Here is a 24,427-nt window from a genome sequence, read left to right as displayed (position 1 = left end):
GCCATCAGAGATCTAGCTATATGACTTAGATAAGTTATCATATTGTGCCATCAGAGATTTGGCTATATGACTTAGATAAGTTATATTATGTCATCAGACGTCTAGCTATATGACTTAGATAAGTTATCATATTATGCCATCAGAGATCTGGCTATATGACTTAGATAAGTTATCATATTATGCCATCAGAGATCTAGCTATATGACTTAGATAAGTTGTCATATTATGCCATCAGAGATCTAGCTATATGCTATATGACTTAGATAAGTTATATTATGCCATCAGAGATCTGGCTATATGACTTAGATAAGTTATCATTTTATGCCATCAGAGATCTAGCTATATGACTTAGATAAGTTATCATATTATGCCATCAGAGATCTAGCTATATGACGTAGATAAGTTATATTATGCCATCAGAACTCTGGCAATATGACTTAGATAAGTTATCATTTTATGCCATCAGAGATCTGGCTATATGACTTAGATAAGTTATCATATTATGCCATCAGAGATCTGGCTATATGACTTAGATAAGTTATATTATGCCATCAGAGCTCTGGCTATATGACTTAGATAAGTTATCATATTATGCCATCAGAGATCTGGCTATATGACTTAGATAAGTTATCATATTATGCCATCAGAGATCTGGCTATATGACTTAGATAAGTTATCATATTATGCCATCAGAGGTCTAGCTATAACTTAGATAAGTTATCATATTATGCCATCAGAGATCTAGCTATATGACTTAGATAAGTTATCATATTATGCCATCAGAGATCTGGCTATATGACTTAGATAAGTTATCATATTGTGCTATCAGAGATCTGGTTATATGTAGCATATTTGCTTATTTTCATGAGTTCAAATTATGCAAAACAATTTCAAGCTTTTAATCCAACATTGCAGCAAGTAAAGACCATATCCTGTGATTTCATGTTTTGAACAGTAGATACTGTGCCACAAGTCAAAGTTAAGATGTTCATGCATTTTTGAAATAGTAGTGGTTGATTGCTGTAAGAATAAATAGAGCTATATAATTAAATATGCTTAATTTATCTTGGTTTATCTTGGTTACTAAACTGTCTGATACATTTAAAACAGCATAATTAGCATCTAAATGATTAAGACTGTGTCATGGTGCAAGTTCATGTTCTGTGATGTTAACAAAATACTCCATATCAAATTTTTAAATATTGAGTTAGTTCAAAACCAAAGAGTTCAGTATTATTGTATTAAATTCATATCTTGATCTCTGTGCTATGGCAGATATTATTAAAGGAACACATTATGTATAGACAAATCCTGTACGTTATTCTCTGTACAGTAAAATAAGGTCACTGCACCTATTGTTGTACATTCTTCCCTTAGTCACTTTATTTTTAAAATTTTTTTTTTAGAGATTTGAAGACAGCTAATATTTTCCTGACAAAAGAGGGGGTAGTAAAGGTGGGGGACTTTGGAATCTCAAAGGTAATGAGTGGATCTAACAATGGAGCTAACACTGTGTTGGGTACACCCTACTACATCAGCCCAGAGATGGTGAGTGCACATACCTTGTTGTCTCTTCTGCAAAGCCTAAGTAGAAATAATAGAGTCCATGGTACACATTAGCATGAGATTGGGAACTAAAACCCAAGGGTCAGATGTTGTATTCAGGAAATGAGGCTTTGCCAAATTCCTGCCAGTAAATCATCATCCGGAGTATTAGATTTTCTTATTTCACACTAACTCAGATGAAATATTAGTTTTTACTCATTTTGTACAAAGAAAGAAAAGCATGGCATATAGGTACTGCTTTAGTAATACAAAAGGTTTTTTGCATCATTAGAAAGAATACAAGAAGTTTAGTTTACAATAAAGATTACTGTTTATAGACTAGCAGAATTTGTCTTGTGAATAAAAAAAAAACTTATTAGAAACATTGCAGATGTTAATAACAATATCTACATATCTACATTGTCATTGACTGTATTTATGAGACACGTATGTATACACTTGAGTGTCTCATAAGGTCATACTCTATGACATATATACAAGAATTACCTGAGGTTAGATACCTGGCTGAAGAGTACTGAAAATAGTCCATTAGCGGTGAACAGAGAGTCCATTAGCAATGAAAAGTGAGTCCATTAGCAGTGAACAGTGAGTCCATTAGCAGTGAACAGTGAGTCCATTAACAGTGAACAATGAGTCCATTAGCAATGAACAATGAGTCCATTAGCAGTGAACAATGAGTCCATTAGCAGTGAGTCCATTAGCAATGAGGTTTGAATTTGCGACCCACAACTGCAAGTCAGATGCTTTGCTAACTGAGTTATCCCACTCATTTTAAATGATACAGAGGAAATGATGGAGATTATCTGTACTCACATTAATTATCTTACTCAGGAACTGCATTTACCCTGGGTCTGCCATCAACAATTTGCCAACAAATCTGGGTCTATGCAGTTTATTAGGAGTAATTAGTAGAACAAGCAAACACAGACCCTGATCTGCCAGTGCATTATGTGTCATCAGATTAGGGTCTGTGTTAACTTGTAGTTGGACCAAACTTATAACTGAGTACACCTGATATGTCTCCTGATCACTAATACAGTACAGTACAAGTTCCCTAAACAGGACCCTGTTGGATGTCCAAAATTTTGTCCATTTTATACAGGTGATGTGTATACAGCGGTTTGTTTAGTATTGGAGTATTAGAACAACCTCTTCCGGACCAAAATATGTTACCAGTGTGCAAATGAATTTAGGTCACAGAGGAGGTGATTTTGTGGAAGTTTACTTACCAAGATTGTATTAGTTTTATATGTCTCATCTCTACAACCATGGCTGAATATTTTAGGTTGGATTAAAATTGCGATCTCTGACATAACAGAGATATGACAGGCATCAATAACATTTGATGTTCTGGTGACTTTTGGAATTCCCTGTCTGCGTATTTTTAGTAGCCTATCATATAAAGCATTACAATTTGTGTTATGAAGAGTTATCATTGGCAATATGTACCAAAAGATGTGTTTTACTTTCAGCATTATGAAGGCTGTCACATGTTTAATAAATCAAAGGTCAACAGAACATGGCCTTGTATCAGTGATTGTAAGATCTACGTATGGTTAAATAGATCTGGATTTTAATTAGATTGACTTGAAGCTCCAAGTTCTGAACTTAAGTCATTTAAAAAGACATTTCTTTCAGTCAGTATGTCTCTCCCAGGCATCTGTAATGTTTTCTTTTCTAAAATCCAGTTGTTGTTGTTGTTGTTCTAGGGTTTAACGCCATTTTTCAGCACAAGATAGGCTATACATGGCGGCCAGTATTAATGGTGGAGGAAGAGCCCTGGAAAACCCAGGGAAGAACCACCGACCCACAAGAAGCTACTGGCAGGCTTTCCCACATACCCACGCTAGCCGAGCCTTGGACTCGAACCCACGCAGACAGAGGTGAGATGGCAGTGATCCGGAACGGTGTGCGCTTTAGACCACTCAGCCACTTGGGGCCCCCTAAAATCCAGTAGCAAACTGGTCTTTGATAGGTAAAATTCTGTTATTTTGGTGTCATAAATTGTACATGTCAATAAAAGTAGCTGATTTAAAGCTAGTGTTTTGTTACCCAGACAAGAAATGTTAAAAATAAAACGTCTTGCATCTGATATTTTAGAAAAAGATTCCTAAAAGGGTAGAGAATCAGCTAGTCCTTTCATTGGAGAAAAACTACAGTCATGCTGTATTATTTCAGTGTGAAGGTAAGCCATACAATGACAAGTCTGACATTTGGGCCTTGGGCTGTATCCTCTATGAAATGGCCTGTCTGCAGAAAACCTTTGAAGGATCAAACCTGCCTGCTCTAGTTAATAAAATAATGAAGGTGAGTATTTATATATCTTATTTAAACCAATAATCATTTAACCAGTTGCTCTAATTTGAGGGAAAAAATATTTGCCCATGTTCACTATAGGAAATGCATGGTGCAGATTGGTTGAATGACCTTTTCATAAACAGCAATTATAAATAGAGCAATGCATGGATGCTTGAATATTATTAAACTCTTCATCAGTATGAACTTATTCTTTTCTCATAAGTTTTAAAAATTTAAAATTTCAAAACAAAAAATTGCTCAATAAATATTGCTTTTGTGGGGAAAAATTGTGCCGCAAAATGGAATTTACTTTAAACAAGCCCAGATTAATATTTCCTGAAAGACTTATCAGTAGTACAAGTCACATAGCTCATGAATGCACTTTAAGTCACTTTCTGCAGCTACAGGTGTCATTTTGGAGAATTTGATTACACATATCCTTAAATGGCATTTATTCACTTTATTTCGCGCCTTGTCCATCAAAATTCCATTGAAGACTATTGTATAAATTCCTTGAAATAGGTTTAACGGTAGATTCAGTGATAATGTACTTCGACATTTTTAAGCAGTCAAGCAGGTGGGGTGATCTCATTTAAACCAGTTTTGTCACGCTATGATATAAGAGGGAACATGCCTGCAGTTGGGAAAAAGTTGTACTACACATATAAACAGAAACGCGACAATGTTGTCATTTATAAACAAAGCCTAGGAAAACACCGGCAGGAAAAAAAATCAGCACACAAGTCCGATAAATTGGAATAAATTATGTAACTTCTTGATGTAACTTCATTCATATATTCTGTATGGTATGTCATGTCTTTTTTTTTATTCATTCATAATACCAATTTTTCCCATACAAATATGTGCTTTTGTATACGTAAAAGACTAGAAACACATATGTCAATTCAGATTTATTTTAAATTTTACATCATGCTAAATTATCAGTTTGAAGAGAGATGTCATATGCAGAAAGAATAAAACTTACTGTATGTTACTCCTGTATCCCGTTCAATCCATAAAGGAGATGAATGAAGATGTGCATGGCTTCTTGTTCATGAGATCATACCTTGATTCCCCCTTCATTAGTAATCCAGTATCAACTTTCTTGACCCAGTGTGATGCAGAACTGCCATTGTAAAAGTCCATATCAATCGATAATTTTCATCTGAAAATTTTGTTATGACAATTAATGTGTAGATCACTCAAAATTCATGATTTAATAAACTTTGCTATAACTATATTACAATTAAATTTTAAAAATAAAATTGTTTTATAAACTTAATCAGTAAATGCGATTACATGACCCATGTGACTTGTGCTATAAGTTGAAACAAAAATATAACATAATGTACTTATCCCAGATTGTACCAAAATTATTGCTTTTTAATGATAAACTTGGTGAACCATAAATGTTCACTATAAATGGGTTTGAATAATTGTATGATTTAAGTCTGATTTCAAGGAACTATGAAATTCTTGTCCATCAGGGAATTGAAAAGTTTACTGTCTTTTCCAGGGTCAGTTTGCTCCTGTCAAGGGGAACTACTCACAGGAGTTTAAAGACTTAATAATGGACATGCTGAAACAAAATCCTGATGAGAGACCCTCAGCTACTGAACTGCTGTATACCAGACTGCCACAGGTGAGAATTTTATAGCCAGAGGACACCCTTATTCACAAGATTCCACTTCAGCATGCCCTGGAAAGTAAAGATGTCTTTGCAATTGCCTATCTCTCCACTGATTCCATTTATATCTTTCCCAGAATTATAAATTTAGTAATAAAACTTACGTTTATAGGCATAAAACAGCAGGAACATGCTTTTAAATCAACTTTTATTCTAATGCATTAGATTACCACAACTGTACAAGAGTGAAGTTCTGGGAAATGTGTGAAATCCCAAGCATTTTAAACCGTGAAACCAAATACTGTATCATTAGAGAAGTTATGAGACTGCAAACCATGAATAGATTAATGTTTATCCAACATTTGACATTAAACTATGCAGGATCCAATGATTTGTCTTTGATGAATATTAGTCACTTGATTTTGATAACAGTCACCTGTTGTTGAGGTTTCTATCTTGAGCTATTAAAAAAGCTGTTGAGAAGTTTTTCAAATTCAGATTAAAAAAGGATTTATATTTTCATAAAATATTGTGAGTATTTTGTGTATTTTAGTACTTTTTACCTGTAATTCACTTCTCCCTATTTTCCCATCACTTTGTGCTAATTAAACCATAGGGGTGTCATTTTACTTAATTTTCTTAATCCAGCATGACCCCAGAGTGCAAGATTCATCCTAATTTATCTATGAGAAACCTGTTGTTGATGATAAAAGAATCTACAATATACGGCAAATATCACTTAAAACAGCTCTCTTTGAGGTACACTCACCTCCACCCCATCTCACTTTATGAGAAACTTTCATGAGGATCACCGTATATGTTGGGAATGATAATGACATTATGTGCTTTGAGATTTCATGCTCTGCTTTTGTCCTTAAAGTTTGTATTTTCAAATCAATAGTTGCATTGATATTCACAATCAACCAGCAATTTATCATAATTTAGTAGTAGTAATTAATACAATAATAATGTGTTTTTTTGAGGCAAGAAAATGAAATACTTTAACAAATTTGAACAGATCAGTATGTGTATCATTTTACCAAATAATCAGGCAGTCAAGCTTAAAGCTAAATAGATACCCTGTCCTAAATGTGAAAAATTTAAAACTTGAATGACAGTTATCATTGTACAAATTGTTTCTACTTTAAAGATGCACTCTCTTGCATATGTTTAAATGGAAACTTCTAGAATAATAATAATACTGATAATAATTAACTAATATAAGTAGAGGATCTTGCATGACAAAGAAATTTTTTGAAATCGGTTTCTTAATTTATGTCTTTTATGAGCTTCATTAAGCAACCCATTCAGTGACTTTTTATACCTGTTGTGGTGTCATTTTGAAGGATCTAGCTAGAATGATGTTATACACATGTCACACAATTTTGATAAATATGATGGTGATTGTAGTGATGATGATGGTGATAATAATAACAATGATAATCATATCTGCAGATGATGAATCAGTATGTTGATGCAGTCACTGACAATGAGGAGGAGTTAACTACCTCGGCTGGAAGTGCCAACTCCAAAAAGAAAACCAGGTCTGTTAATGATCAGCTGTTTTTTTTATGGATCCTTGAATTATCATTTTATGTATATTTTGTACATTATTCTCCTTCTGTAGCACTAGGTAGCACTAATATATTTAGGGTGAAATCTATATTTTTTGTTTGGATGCAAAGTTTCATATCCAGCTGATTAAATACACCACTCCCTCGATAACTCACATCCTGATAACTCGCGAACCTGCTTATAATGCGGTGTCAGGCATGGATCCCATTTTTTAAACCTGAAAATGCCCCAAACATTTATCCCTATTTGTTGAACCTGAAGAAAATTGCGATCAAAGTTGGTAATGGAAACTTTGATGTATCACTTGTTTTATCATTGAAAACGGTAGATAGGACCTGGATATTGTAATCAACACTATGAAATGTCAAATTTAAAAATAGCTCATACAATTTTTTACATGTTTTTTCCAAACGACATTCCTAGTACACCACAATTAATGATATGTAAGGAAATTTTGATCAATGAAAATGTCACTTACGCCGAGTGGAGGCAGTACTTTAATAAATAAATACAAATTAAATAAAAAATTTTATCAATTGAAATTTATGTTCTAGTACCATCTTTTAGTTCCTTTTAAGTGTAATCGTCATAAATGCAATGTGTCCTCTTGTAATTAAACGTAAAATGCGTCAATCTATCGTAACAGCTATGTCTGCTAATGTTTCTCTGAGAACCTAATTAAGTGCTGACCGTGTTTTGATAACTGACTTGCGGAAGTATTTGTTGTATTGTTGCACTGAATTAAAAGCTGGCCTCCTTTTTATTGTCATGTTAATTATGTCTTTTGAATAATAAAAAAGGAGGTGGAATAAAAGAAAAGTTAAAAGGCACAAAAATCAGACTAACTTAAAATCTAGCAGCCTCAGTCGTATGTCGGGTGAACTCACTTCATTTCATCAATCGAACACTGTAATAGACGCTATTGTGTATGTAACAGAGACTACCTTAAATTAACTGACTCTTTCATAACTGTGATCAAAGATAACAAGGCAGCCAAGCGAAATGAATATATTGTAAAATATAGAGCTTGATTTCACAGATACAGACCATTGTGGGCAAGCGAGTTTCAGAGAATTCTTGAACTGGCATTTAGAGATATCCTCAGCAATGATAAGAAATTTCATTATTACTTCCAATTAAATCACGACATTAACATTGTACTAATTGAACAATAAAAAATTGAGTTTCGACGTAGACATGTCAGGGAAAAATGTCACATGTTTTTGAATAAAAGGAATCTTGTTTGGTGGTGTATCAACAGTTAGTCTAGTTCCCAAATTATGGACTACTGATTTGGCAGGATACTATTAAACACCACTACAGGAACCAGACTCATCAAGAAAACAAAAAGCAGTGACGTAATACACAGATTTTTCATGTACATGTGATTTTTGTTCAAACCAGTTGGAACGATCTTTCATATGTTGGATATTTTGAAAAAAAAAATGTTATTTAAACAGAATAACGAACAACTTCATTAGAAAAAGCGCATTATTAAAAATTATTATCGACGTGATTGTAAAATGAGGATTCAGTCATTAAACAGCCCAGTTCCCTAATGACACTCCCTCCCACCTTTACGGCTTTATCGATGTCAAAGTGATTTTTTTCAGTTTTTGGAGGTACCTCGGTAACTTGCGCCTTGCTTATAGTGCGGTCTGTGTTTGTGGACCCCGATGTGTGCGAGTTATTGAGGGAGAGGTGTATATGGATTGTACTTGTTTTGTTATGTGTCAACATTTATTGAAATTTGATCATGGAATTTAGGCCCAATTGTTCAGATTCTTTCCTAAATGCTTCAGCAAGTTGTGCAAATAGCAAAACTTGTATGATTGCTATTTATACATGATCAATTACAAATAAATCAAGGAGATTATTTTCAGGCTTATATCAGAATAGAAAATTGCTGTCCTCAAAAACTGGTTTCAGTTAAGTACAACTGACATCACAAATCTACAAACAGGTCACAGTTGGCCAATAAGTTGTTCTCTGCCACTTTTTATTTTCTGACATTACTGGCTGCAGTAGAAAACAACCATATGGAGGCAAATTTTCAGTGTCAAATGATTCACAAAAGTCAGTTTTTGTAGCAAATTCATTTATTTACACTGACCTTTGTACCCAGACAGCAAGTTAAATACTTCCACTATTGATCCATTCCATACATTCTCAGAATCAATAAGCCATCAGTTTGACAGTCGTCTAGGCCAATCAATCGGCCCCTCCCCCATGATGATATTGATTTCAGTTTAAGGACAGATGTCTCCAGACCCCCTGTAAGGACCATGTGACATTTTTCTAATATATAAGATTTGGGTTTGATAATGTGAGATCTTGGTTTACTTATCTGTGAATTGAGATATTGAGATTTAGAAATACGAACCGAGATCTTGTATTAGTAGATCAAGATCTCAGGTTAGTAAGTGGGGAATGTAGAATTGCCTAACTGAGATCATCACATATTAGAAAGATTGTGAAGTGTGTTTCTTCACAGGCTCTCCAGACATTGGCATTAATGACTTTTAAGAAAATAAAGAAAAGGGACTAGTAAGTAGATGTCAGTTTTGCATCAGTAAGAAGTACATGGGCCAGTTGATATGGCTTTGGGAAAGAACCATTGAAGTTGTAGGGTCGATTGTCTGTTCTTACAATAAAGCTTGTTACTGTTTTTGCTGTGCATTAGGACCAAGCCATAGTTATTAGCATTTATTCCAATTTGCTTGGGGATTATTTCACTTTTTCTCCTGCTTTACCCATGAAACAGAATGGTCTACTTCCAAATTTGGTTGAAGCGGGGAATTAGTTCCGAAGTACCTTGCTCTGGTAGAGGTTTCTTTACACCTTTTACAAAAGTCACAAGGTTATTTCTCACCTATGGTAATCCTTCATACAAGATTAGGTCTATCTCCATGTGTGGGTTTCACCCAGGACAATTATTTATCAAGTTTGAATATAAGTTTGTATAGGCAAAGCAGAAAATCCCAATGTCTTCATCAGACATATTATAGTCACTCAAAAGGTCAGTCCTCTCAAACATGTCTGGTGATAAACATATCCAAATTTAATCAAATGTATCAGATGTCCAGGTGATTCTGGAAGTGAACAAATCGCTTCCCGGAGAAATTTGGGAGATAGTCCATGCATTTAACTGAATAAGTAATCAAGTTTTTACCCATTACTCTCTGTCTTCTGCAGTTGCAGTCAAGAAACATTTATATTTGTACTGTGTTTGAATATAAAAGGGGAAAATAGCACATACATTCATGTACTCAAGACCTCTGCAATGTTCTTTAATTAGATGACTTACTTCAAAATATTTTAAATGAGGCATGGCTGGGACTTGGGGTGTCAGGAAATATGTAGGTGGAAATAGAAAAGAGGATGGATTTGATACTATTATCAGCATTGATGAATATTCAAATTCTGTTTCAGCTGTAGCTTATTTTATAGCCCTGTGTCCCCATAACTCTCTGTGCAGAGATTTTCTATTATCGCATGAATATGCACAAACCTGATTAACCAATTGCAAGCACAGGTAAACTTTTCTTATCATTGTTACCCATTGTGACTTTTCATGCTGTTTGAATAAGCTAAGCAAAGATCAGTGTTTCTCTATGAAACTTAATCACTTATCAGTTGATACAATGGACACTATGAAACTTAATTACTTATCAATTGATACAATGGACATTTTCACTGATGTGTAGGAGATTGTTAAATTTGTGTTCAAGACATCAAAGTTTTGTTTTTATGTGTACTCATGAGAAACATGGAAATCTTTACACAGGTAATTAGTGTGTGTGTGTGTGTGTGTGTGTGTGTGTGTGTGTGTGTGTGTGTGTGAATCTTAACACAGGTAAGTAGAGGAGCATAGCAGTTTGTTGTCTATATATAGCTCATGATGATGGTGTTTGGCATATGTCATTAGTTGAGAATCAAGTTTCTTTTAACAGTATTTGTTATTTTAAATTTCTTCTAAAAAAACTGGATCAATTTCAACCAAAATTTGGCAGAAATTCTGGAACAAAGAGCTTTGAAGTTTGCACAAATGCCAGTCCACCACCAAATATGGCTGACATTGCTAAAAAGTTTAAAAGACTTTAAACAACTTCTTCTCAAAGCCACTCATTATAATTTGACCAAATTTGTCAGAAAGACTTTCAAAGCTGTGCAAATGATGTCAGTCCACCATACAATATGGCCACCATTACTAAATATATAAAACCTTGAAATGACTTCCTCTCATAAACTGTAAAACAAAATTCAACAAAATTTCATCATGGCATAAAGGTCCTTTCATATTTGTACAAATGATGAGAATCAAATATGGCCACTGCTATATAAAAGCTTTTAAAGCAATTTTCAATAAAGCACTGAATAGAATTTAACAGGCAGTGCTTTGGTATCAAGGGCTTTAACATTTTTAAATTATGATGCCAAAGAATCCACCATAAAATATGGCAATCCTTCATTATAAGGTTCCTTCATTTGTAATGTCATTTGTATTTCCCATGGGGAGCATTATAAAAGAGGATCATTCCTCAGATTAATTATGTCTCACTTATAATGTGGGTCACTTTTATGGCATTTAAATGATTCCTATGGGCAGCATTATAAAGAGGAAACATTCCTCAGCATAACTCTCTCTCTTATGGTGCGTGGGAGGTCATGGGTTCAAACCCCGACTGAATCATACCAAAGACTTATAAAAATGGTACTAACAGCTGCCTTGCTAGATGCTCAGCATTAAGAGGTTAGTGTTAGGACTGGTCGGGCTGGTGTCAGGATAATGTGACTGGGTGGGACATCATGCTACATGTCTGGAGCATGATGCCCCAGTGCTAGACATCACTATATACTGCCGCACTACAGACATTGCAGAGATATGACTGAATTTTTTTTCAAGTTATATTAAAAATCCAAATTACACATACACACAGACTTGTAATGCGGGTCACTTTTACAGCATTCGTGTATCTGCCTTAGGCAGTATTATAAAGGGAGAACATTCCTCAATATAATTCTCTCTCACTTAGCAGACCTGCCAACTCTTACGATTTTGCTGTAAGTCTTACAAAAATTGCCCTTGAAATACGGACTTTCAGCATACAAGCAAAAAGTACAGAAAAATGATAGTTGCCAAAAAATCAGGAAAATTGATTCATCTGTGTTTGATATGGATCCGGGTTTCATATTAGGATTAGTGAAATAAGTCAGGGAACCAGACTAACTTTACAGCAGCACCCCAGATGCTTTAAACTGCACCTATTTGTTCATGCAAAGCATCTGCATGATCAAACTGTTGATTATAGAATTTTTTTTAGATGGCATCTAGAAAGCGATGCATGTTTAAGATGAAAGGGAAAATAAACTTCTAAAACAGTGTTAATTATCAACACAGAAGAATGAAAAGGAGTATTCAGATACTTGTGAATAAAAGCTGGAAAGGACACAGTTGTGTTTATTGGACATCGTGTGCCAATTTGAGTATGTCTCGTGGGAGGAGATATAATTGCCGTCATGTGAAATGGAAATTTTCCAAGAATTACATCAAGTTGAGAGACAGCAACAAGCCATTGAGTTGCATAGGGTTTGGAACTAAAGTTGTGCAACTGTACTTGTGGTAAATAAAGTCTACGTACTTGTGTATACAATGTTGTTGTTGTTGTTGTTGGGTTTAACGCCATTTTTCAGCACACAATAGCCCATACATGGCGGCCAGTATTAATGGTGGAGGAAGATCCCATGAAATCCCCAGAAAGAACCACCGACCCACGAGAAGCTACTGGCAAGCTTTCTCACATACCCACATTGGCCGAATCCGAAACTCAAACCCACACAGACAGAGGTGAGATGGCAGTGATCTGTAACGGAGAACGCTTTAGAACACTCGGCCACTCGGGGCCCCCTTATGTTTAGTGAAGCCAGGTATGTAAACTTTGAACATTCACTACATTCAGTATTTTATATTAGAATATTAATATGGATTTTGTTTTTCAATGCAAGAAAATATTTGCATATAGAATTCAATGTCAGTATCTATGTTGAGTTCAATAATTATGGATAAGAACATTTTTTTATCGCAGTTGAATCATATAAATTGAACAGATTTTTTATAAAGTCATTCAATCTTTAAATGAGATGTGTATTTCAGATGGCACAACATTGCTGGTGATCAGATTTTAAAGAAACTTTTGTTTGCAGGTCTGTTTTCTACTACTTTGAGAGTGCGACTGCCACCTTATCTCCAATTCAGCTTCCTTCAAAAATCAAGATAATGACAGTAAGTCTATTTTTCTATCATAATATACTGCAGAGTTCTTGCTGTTTGGTTCCTTGTTTAAATTTCCTCTCTCCCTATATATGTCTTGCACTGGAATGGGATTTTGTGCTGCTTTTATGGAATACATGCCACACTGTTTCAAGTTTAAAATTTCAGCTGGTTCAAATAGTGCTTACAATCTACAAGCTGAAAATTCAGGTACATAATCCCCTCAGATATATTGTTACAGTATTTTGGTCAACTTAGTGCTCATGTTAATCAGTGTAAAATTTTACAATGAGTTTTTCATTCTTCATCTTGATCATTGGTCTAATACTGGTGACTCTGATAGCTGGTTTCAGATCAAATCCAATATTTGTACATCAGGAAATGTTGGAATCATTCAATTTTTGCAACTTTCTTGGTTGATTCTGAAATTGTGAAAATTATGTCTTGTTGAAATTAAGGAAGCAAAACAATTGGTATAACCAGGTGCTAAAATTATATAAGTTCAATATGCTTTCTAAAATAGTAAATTTGTGAAAATATAATGATGCTGATACTTTACTGTATTATGATAATCTGTATGTATGAAATGAAGGCAAGCATTTAATAAGTAGAGTTGATCACTGTGTATCACTTGTGTATGAGCTTCTTTTTCAGTAAATATAATTTCAATGACTCCAAATAGGAAGGATTATCATGTGCGAAAAGTTTGATTTTGATCAGGGAATAGAGGAAGCAAGAAAAAAAACTGAAATCTTGTCATGGCAACCACCATAACAAACTGAATTTTGATTATTTTCTTGTAATATGTACCCAGTCATGTGACCCATTCACCTTTATTCAAACAGTTGAAGCATGCTTTATAAACATATTTGTTCATATATTTGTGATTTTTAATGTCACACTGGTATTGTTAGTCAGAATGATGATAGGAGAGCTAAGTATTTATTTCAATGGTCACCATTTTAAAACATGCTAACTTGCAAGTTAGTACTTACTCCAGCATACTCTGTTTTGGAACATGCTTACTTTCAAGTTAGCGAGGAGTGTATGCCAAATACTTGTTACAAGTTCTGCATCCTGGTTCTTGGTGTTCAATTAGCAGCAGGGGTTGCAGAGGTAACATTGGATGTCTGTTCAAGCTTGTATTATGTGTGTATTTTCAATCACATATGGCTGCATCTGTATTGCCATTAATGTTGAGATTTTACATTAAAATCTTTGTAAGTCATATAACTTTCTATGGATCTCTTTGTAGGTAAAATATATTATTTCACCAGAGCCGTGTTTTGAATACAGGTTTCACATGTCAGCTTGTATTTGCTCAGCACTGTATACCACTTGTATCAAGGTTCCGATGCATACACTAAAATATCCTTTTTCAGGCAGTGGCAGGTGCAGATCATGTGATTGTTGTTACAGGTGACAAGCAGGTGTTTACCTGGGGAGAGGGAAGTAGGGGACAGCTGGGTCATGGAGATACAAAGTCAAGATTAAAACCAGAACTTGTGGATTCCCTAAAGGGAAAATCTATATCTCGGTAAGGTTCTATCTTATATCCCTTTGTACATCTTATCCCCCCAAAAGATGTAAAAATTTCAGTTGGATTACACTTGCTTTAACACCTTTGCTGCTTTGTGATTGATACTTAATTCCAACACATGTGGTGGTTATTCCCACCACATCTAAGGTAGGTTTTTATACCCCTGTTTTGTTTATAGAGAGAGGCAGGGGTATCTTGGATTGACGTCCATCCATTTGTCTGTCCTTCCATCTCTCCATCTTTAGTCCATCACATAATCTTGTGAACGCAACTAGTCCTGCAGTTTTAATGGATTGCCATCAAAACTTGGTCAACCGTTATGGTCATCATCTATAGATGTGTATACTAACAAATTACAAAGGTCCTGCAATTTTTATAAGAGTTACTGCCATTTTACGACAGTCTTGTGAATGCAGCTAGTCACAGTTTAGTCATGAAGCTTGGCTGATGTTGAAGTCATCACATGATGTGTTTCAATAAAATGTGCTGTTGCAGTTTGTGTCAGAGGTTCTGCTCATCTTTCATTGGAGCTATGTAGTATATGATAGAATCTAATGAAATGCAACTGGCCTCAATTCTTAATTGGTCACCATGAAATTTTGTACATCTTATCTTCAAGATCTGTTGATGTGTTTTTAGACAAACCATTTTGTCCACAAAAGTTTTGCAAGAGTTATTGCCATTTTTGTCATGCAGCTGAATCCAGTGTATGACAAAATATTGTAAAATGCAATTTGTTTTTTAGTTTTTGATGAATTGCTGTGAAACCTGATACCTGTTATGGTCATCATCTGAAGTTCTGTGTATTCTCAAATCTCAGATGTCCCATGATTTTTATCAAATCAGGACTGCTACAGTGCTCTAGTGGTTAGACCACCTGCCTTGTTTGAACCCCAGCCAAGTCATACCAAAGACTTATAAAAAATTGGTACTAACAGCTGCCTTGCTAGGCGATCAGCATTAAGAGGTTAGTGTTAGGACTGGTCAGCCTGGAGTCAGGATAATGTGACTGGATGGGACATCATGCTACATGTCTGCAGCATGATGCCCCAGCGCTCGACATCACTGTAAATGCCACACTGCAGACAAATGTAGTGATATGACTGAAAAATTTTTAAAGCTACTTTAAAATATCCTTATCACAAACATATATATCACACACTTTTTTGTCAAGGCATAATGCATTTGTGCATTCAGATTCATGCACGCTTTCCCATACAGGTACAAGCTTTCGCAGGTTTGTTTTCTTTAGAATAATTACATTATCAAACAGAAATAAGCAGTGCTTAAAAGGTGAATTTGATTTTTTGCATTTTAAACAGGATTTATTATTAAGCAGTATGCACTGATAGATATTGTTAAATTGGATGAAATTTTATTAAAGTAGCACAATTTCAAGATAAAGTCTGCAGTATTTTAGAAATGGTTCATTATTAGTATTTTGTTTCTGCTGTGCTATTTATTTTAGAGCCTGCTGTGGAGATGGTTTTAGTGTGTTCTCCAGTGACAATGGAATTGTGCTGACGTGTGGAGATGGATCGACTGGTTGTCTTGGTCATGGTGACTTCTCCTCAATTTACCGACCACGCCTGATAGAATCACTACTTAGGTATTCAGCAGCTCAAGTCACAAATTTATTGAACCACTCCAGTGGCATAGTAGTTAGAGTGTCTGTCTCGGATGCGGGAGGTCATGGGTTCAAACCCCGGCCGAGTCATACCAAAGACTTATAATAATGGTACTAACAGCTGACATCACTATAAACTGCCACACAGCAGACATCATAGCGATATGACTGAAAACATGTTAAAGCTACATTAAAAATCCCAAACACACACACAAATGTATTGCATCTATCAATAGGCATACTTCTATTTAATAATTTTTAAAGGCTGAGAATGCTCAAAACTTTGTACAGTTTGATGTAACATTATAAAGATTTCACACAAATTCTTACATCTTGCATAACATACTTAGATGACTCTGATGGTGGTGTGAGGGCCTTTTTGTTGCAGAAAATAAGACTACCAACCTTGCATTTGCATGCATCTGAACTAGACCTGGATACATGATTATAATGATCATCGCATTCGTAAGGGGTGTGTGTCACAAATATCAGTTAAAATCAAACGGTAAGTGAGATCTATGACACTGTCTAAATGTATACTTGCTTTTATGTTTCACAATATTGTGTAACATTAAAACAAAACTACTTGTATTACAGCGTGGATGTGATCTCTGTAGCCTGTGTTGTATTGTGTGACATTAAAACAGAACTACTTGTATTACAGCGTGGATGTGATCTCTGTAGCCTGTGTTGTATTGTGTCACATTAAAACAGAACTACTTGTATTACAGCTTGGATGTGATCTCTGTAGCCTGTGTTGTACTGTGTGACATTAAAACAGAACTACTTGTATTACAGCGTGGATGTGATCTCTCTGGCCTGTGGTCCACATCATGTTGCAGTTGTAGGTGCAGAAGGAGAGGTTTTCACCTGGGGTATGGGAGCTGATGGCCGGCTGGGGCTTGGAAATGAGGATGATCAGTAAGTGCATCATTGATGAACAAAAGTTATATTGCTAACTTGTTGAATCTTTATGACAAATGAATGATGAAAGGTGTTTATCTTTTGGAGGCACTTGTTGCAAACAGTAACATTGGGAGTAAGTGTTCCAGCAAGAACTAGTTAATTCAGTTTCTAAATCTGCCACTGCTTGTGCATTCCAGCAATTGCACTCCATTTGGAATGGAATGTAAGTCTTAATATAGAAAAGAAATCTGTCTTTATACATACTTGAACTCATAGCTATGCCTCCAATTTCTCAGTTGAGTAAAACGAATGTACTTACAATGATTGTATACACAAGTATATATTCCCATATAGCTGAGTAAAATAAACATACTATCATTGAATACACAAGTACATATTCCCATATAGCTGAGTAAAACGAATGTACTTACAATCATTGTTTACACAAGTACATATTCCCATATTACTAAGTAAAATGAATGTACTTACAGTCATTGAATACACAAGTACATGTTCCCATATAGCTGAGTAAAATGAATGTACTTACAGTCATTGTATACACAAGTACATATTCCCATATTACTAAGTAAAATGAATGTATTTACAGTCATTGAATACACAAGTACATATTCCCATATTACTAAGTAAAATAAATGTACTTACAGTCATTGTATACACAAGTACATATTCCCATATTACTAAGTAAAATGAATGTACTTACAGTCATTGAATACACAAGTACATATTCCCATATTACTAAGTAAAATGAATGTACTTACAGTCATTGAATACACAAGTACATATTCCCATATAGCTGAGTAAAATGAATGTACTTACAATCATTGTTTACACAAGTACATATTCCCATATAGCTGAGTAAAATGAATGTACTTACAGTCATTGTATACACAAGTACATATTCCCATATAGCTGAGTAAAATGAATGTACTTACAATCATTGTTTACACAAGTACATATTCCCATATAGCTGAGTAAAATGAATGTACTTACAGTCATTGAATACACAAGTACATATTCCCATATTACTAAGTAAAATGAATGTACTTACAGTCATTGAATACACAAGTACATATTCCCATATTACTAAGTAAAATGAATGTACTTACAGTCATTGTATACACAAGTACATATTCCCATATTACTAAGTAAAATGAATGTACTTACAGTCATTGAATACACAAGTACATATTCCCATATCACTAAGTAAAATGAATGTACTTACAGTCATTGAATACACAAGTACATATTCCCATATAGCTGAGTAAAATGAATGTACTTACAATCATTGTTTACACAAGTACATATTCCCATATAGCTGAGTAAAATGAATGTACTTACAGTCATTGTATACACAAGTACATATTCCCATATTACTAAGTAAAATGAATGTATTTACAGTCATTGAATACACAAGTACATATTCCCATATTACTAAGTAAAATAAATGTACTTACAGTCATTGTATACACAAGTACATATTCCCATATTACTAAGTAAAATGAATGTACTTACAGTCATTGAATACACAAGTACATATTCCCATATTACTAAGTAAAATGAATGTACTTACAGTCATTGAATACACAAGTACATATTCCCATATAGCTGAGTAAAATGAATGTACTTACAATCATTGTTTACACAAGTACATATTCCCATATAGCTGAGTAAAATGAATGTACTTACAGTCATTGTATACACAAGTACATATTCCCATATAGCTGAGTAAAATGAATGTACTTACAATCATTGTTTACACAAGTACATATTCCCATATAGCTGAGTAAAATGAATGTACTTACAGTCATTGAATACACAAGTACATATTCCCATATTACTAAGTAAAATGAATGTACTTACAGTCATTGAATACACAAGTACATATTCCCATATTACTAAGTAAAATGAATGTACTTACAGTCATTGTATACACAAGTACATATTCCCATATTACTAAGTAAAATGAATGTACTTACAGTCATTGAATACACAAGTACATATTCCCATATCACTAAGTAAAATGAATGTACTTACAGTCATTGAATACACAAGTACATATTCCCATATAGCTGAGTAAAATGAATGTACTTACAATCATTGTTTACACAAGTACATATTCCCATATAGCTGAGTAAAATGAATGTACTTACAGTCATTGTATACACAAGTACATATTCCCATATTACTAAGTAAAATAAATGTACTTACAATCATTGTGGGGCCCCGAGTGGCCGAGTGAACTAAAGCGCTCACCGTATAAGCATAATTAGTAATACATTATGTGCTCAGTGTGAGTGTTGTATCACATCACTATTGTATTCAACTCTAAGAAAGGTATAAGCATAATTAGTAATACATTATGTGCTCAGTCTGAGTGTTGTATCACATCACTATTGTATTCAACCCTAAGAAAGGTATAAGCATAATTAGTAATACATTATGTGCTTGGTCTGAGTGTTGTATCACATTACTATTGTATTCAACCCCAACAAAGGTATAAGCATAATTAGTAATACATTATGTGCTTGGTGTGAGTGTTGTATCACATCACTATTGTATTCAACCCTAAGAAAGGTATAAGCATAATTAGTAATACATTATGTGCTTGGTGTGAGCGTTGTATCACATCACTATTGTATTCAACCCCAAGAAAGGTATAAGCATAATTAGTAATACATTATGTGCTTGGTGTGAGTGTTGTATCACATCACTATTGTATTCAACCCCAAGAAAGGTATAAGCATAATTAGTAATACATTATGTGCTTGGTCTGAGTGTTGTATCACATCACTATTGTATTCAACCCTAAGAAAGGTATAAGCATAATTAGTAATACATTATGTGCTTGGTCTGAGTGTTGTATCACATCACTATTGTATTCAACCCCAAGAAAGGTATAAGCATAATTAGTAATACATTATGTGCTTGGTCTGAGTGTTGTATCACATCACTATTGTATTCAACCCTAAGAAAGGTATAAGCATAATTAGTAATACATTATGTGCTTGGTGTGTGTGTTGTATCACATCACTATTGTATTCAACCCCAAGAAAGGTATAAGCATTATTAGTAATACATAATGTGCTTAGTCTGAGTGTTGTATAACATCACTATTGTATTCAACCCCAAGAAAGGTATAAGCAAAATTAGTAATACATTATGTGCTTGGTCTGAGTGTTGTATCACATCACTATTGTATTCAACCCTAAGAAAGGTATAAGCATAATTAGTAATACATTATGTGCTTGGTGTGTGTGTTGTATCACATCACTATTGTATTCAACCCCAAGAAAGGTATAAGCATTATTAGTAATACATAATGTGCTTAGTCTGAGTGTTGTATCACATCACTATTGTATTCAACCCTAAGAAAGGTATAAGCATAATTAGTAATACATTATGTGCTTGGTGTGTGTGTTGTATCACATCACTATTGTATTCAACCCCAAGAAAGGTATAAGCATTATTAGTAATACATAATGTGCTTAGTCTGAGTGTTGTATCACATCACTATTGTATTCAACCCTAAGAAAGGTATAAGCAAAATTAGTAATACATTATGTGCTTGGTCTGAGTGTTGTATCACATCACTATTGTATTCAACCCTAAGAAAGGTATAAGCATAATTAGTAATACATTATGTGCTTGGTGTGTGTGTTGTATCACATCACTATTGTATTCAACCCTAAGAAAGGTATAAGCATTATTAGTAATACATAATGTGCTTAGTCTGAGTGTTGTATCACATCACTATTGTATTCAACCCTAAGAAAGGTATAAGCATAATTAGTAATACATTATGTGCTTGGTCTGAGTGTTGTATCACATCACTATTGTATTCAACCCTAAGAAAGGTATAAGCATAATTAGTAATACATTATGTGCTTGGTGTGAGTGTTGTATCACATCACTATTGTATTCAACCCTAAGAAAGGTATAAGCATAATTAGTAATACATTATGTGCTTGGTGTGAGTGTTGTATCACATCACTTGTCTGCAATCTAGCAACAATCTGATCTGATTTATAACTTGGTAAATAGTCTTATATTGTGAAGCTGTTGGATGAGTTTGGCTATGAGCAAGATCTATGATTAGTAAAACAATAGATTTCTACCTAACTGGCTGAACTTTGCTTTATGAGATACCATGCATCTGATTGGCTGACTTAAAGAGATGCCTTACATCTGATTGGCTGACTTAATTTTTGTGATACCTTGCATCTGATTGGCTGACATAATGAGATATGCCTTTACCTTTAGGCAAAGTTTTTCATTATGATGTAGTAAAATAGATGAAGTCAACATGATATAAACTTTGGAAGATAGATTACCTAAGTTATGTTCCTACAGTAAGTACTACATAAGCCTGCTTGGTGAAATCAGGCTTACTTCATATATGCCAATCAGTACACTTCTGGTGTACTCATTATGCTTTTTTCACCTCGTAGGGTTGAATACAATAGTGATGTGATACAACATCAAACAAGCACATAATGTATTACTAATTATGCTTATACCTTTCATAGGGTTGAATATACATAGCTGCCAACCCTCACGAATTTGGTGTGAATTTCACGACTTTTTCAGCAATTCACAGATTCACGCTGCAAGCCGAAAATTCACGAATTCTCCAGTCCGCAATTATTTTAAATCTTTAGTAAAATAACCGATTTTCCGTTAAGTGCTAGTCATGATATTCGCAGTTGCCAAAACGGTCCGGTACTGCTGGTCACGATATTAGTAGATCTACAGCCGATTAGTACAGTTGGCCCAGTAGCAAGCATTTTAGCCTATTTTAATCTATATGTATAAGAGTAGTTTTACAAATGCTTTTGAGAGAAACTGGGGCCTAACCGGAATTTTGCCCCACGCATGCATCACCAACACTGATTTGAGTTATCATTCAGCATCACATGTAAGATCTTGAAAATGTCTTCACCACCAAGGAAAAATAAATGTATTACTAAAAAAATGAAGTTTAATTTGGAATATATAAAAAATTGGCCATGCATTCTGCCATTAAACATTGATATTCATCATGCTTTTTTGCACTCAGTGTGCCATCGCAGAGACAATGTGAGGAAGCACGTCGGTTGCAAAAAACATGTAGAAGTTGGGAAAATTAAGAATTCTCAGATTTCAGCTCAGGAATATTTTAAGCCATCGGTGGAAGACATGCAAGCTACCAACACTGAAGCATTATTTGTGAGTTTTCTTGTCGAACACAATCTACCTTTATCAACTGGAGACCATGCTAAACATTTGTTCTGAGAAATGTTCCCGGACTCGAAAATCGCTTCCAAATTTTCCTGTGGAAGAACCAAAAGTGCTGAAGCTCATGTGCAATGTCCTCACAGCAACAGTGACATTTTCTCTAGTGAGGAAAAATAAGACAGACTTTAGGGCCTCCTTAGCTGCAGAAACTTTTCAGCAATTTTAGTCACCAAGATCAAACAGCAGGCAAGAAGTCTGACCTGTTTAGAAAAACAAATTTACGATCAAGCAGTTGAGGAAGTTCAAGTCTGCCACAGTATCATGTCTTGTTAAATAAATATTTCTGCATATATGTAGTATTTTAGTTTTATATTGCGAACTTGATATAGTGTAGTATTGATGGTCAGAGTGGATGGAGTGGTCAGAGTGGATGGAGTTATTGTCATGGTATTTTTCACTAATTCATGTCCAAATTCACGACTTTTTATCCCTATTTTCACTAATTGTGTGTCTGAAAGGTTGGCAGCTATGAATATAATAGTGATGTGATACAACACTCAGACCAAGCACATTATGTATTACTAATTATGCTTGTACCTTTCTTGGGGTTTAATACAATAGTGATGTGATACAACACTCAGACCAAGCACATTATGTATTACTAATTATGCTTATACCTTTCTTGGGGTTGGCTTGGGCCTATTGTTTAATGCTTTGAAGACTTTAAATTTGAGATATTGAACATAATGTAAATTTTAGGTATTGAGGAAAATGTGTATATGTTTAAAACATGACCCAATATACAGACAGACACCTTTATATCCTTCAGGCATGATACAGTTCTATATTGTCATGACAGTGTTGTTATGATGTGATGTGTGATGTGATTTTGATTTTTTAATGTAACTTTAACAATTCTTCAGTCATATTGCTTGGGACCATCCATTTAGTACAAACACAAAAATCTGGCAAAGCTTGACCCCTCCCCCTGTACACACATGCAATACCTTTATAAAATCCTCGATGAAACCATAAAGGATTAATAATATTAAAGTGTTTAATAAAAGAGATAGTCCACCGATGTGGAATGTCTGGCTGCATCAAAGAAATAAGCTAGCTAACTTTAAACAGTTTGTCTAGTGTCCAAATGCTGACTGAACAGTCAAACAGGTTACGTATTAAACAAATTATTATTGAGGTTTCACCCACCCCACCCCCTGTTTCCTATGTGTACATACATTATCAGTAGAACCCCCCCATACGCAAGCATATGCATTTGTGTCACCCCCTCCCCCCCTCTTATGGGATTGCAGATCTAGGTCTATGCAGTTTGCATTTTGACCTGATTTATAAGCGATTGTATATGGTAATCAATTATAACAAATGAAATGCTATCATTTTAGATGTAAACCAATGAAGGTAACGATCTCAGAACCTGGTGTTGTGATCCGAGAAGTACGATGTGGTGTGGATGGCACAGTTTTTCTCACAGATGTTGGAAGTGTCTTTGCCTGTGGTAGTAATGCAGAAAATAAGCTTGGTCTGAACAACAGACAGGGGTTCATCATGGCAATGAAGAATATATTCACAAAGGTACATGTAAACTGTATTCACAAAGGTACATGTAAACTATATTCATAGAGGTACATGTAAACTATATTCACAAACTTAAGGTACATGTAAACTATATTTACAAAGGTACATGTAAACTATATTCACAAAGGTAAATGTAAACTGTATTCACAAAGGTACATGTAAACTATATTCACAAAGGTACATGTA

The 24,427-nt window shown here is 34.5% G+C and overlaps 1 protein-coding gene across 1 annotated transcript in view; it reads left to right on the top strand.

Annotated features, from left to right (window-relative positions):
* Nucleotides 1-24,427, top strand: part of LOC149793009 (uncharacterized) — a 96,568-nt gene that overhangs the window by 19,538 nt on the left and 52,603 nt on the right. The window contains exons 9-17 of the mRNA XM_089968936.1: nt 1,407-1,548; nt 3,745-3,873; nt 5,381-5,506; nt 6,947-7,035; nt 13,271-13,349; nt 14,720-14,874; nt 16,346-16,486; nt 17,303-17,425; nt 24,049-24,238. Coding sequence (XP_089825062.1) covers nt 1,407-1,548; nt 3,745-3,873; nt 5,381-5,506; nt 6,947-7,035; nt 13,271-13,349; nt 14,720-14,874; nt 16,346-16,486; nt 17,303-17,425; nt 24,049-24,238 — 1,174 coding nt within the window. The remainder of the gene's footprint in view (nt 1-1,406; nt 1,549-3,744; nt 3,874-5,380; nt 5,507-6,946; nt 7,036-13,270; nt 13,350-14,719; nt 14,875-16,345; nt 16,487-17,302; nt 17,426-24,048; nt 24,239-24,427) is intronic.

Source organism: Sinohyriopsis cumingii, chromosome 8 (assembly GCF_028554795.1).
Source record: "Sinohyriopsis cumingii isolate HCF-2022 chromosome 8, ASM2855479v2, whole genome shotgun sequence".
Classification (NCBI taxonomy): Eukaryota; Metazoa; Mollusca; class Bivalvia; order Unionida; family Unionidae; genus Sinohyriopsis; species Sinohyriopsis cumingii.
Note: the sequence above shows the minus strand (reverse complement) of the source record. Positions and strands in the feature narration are given on the sequence as shown.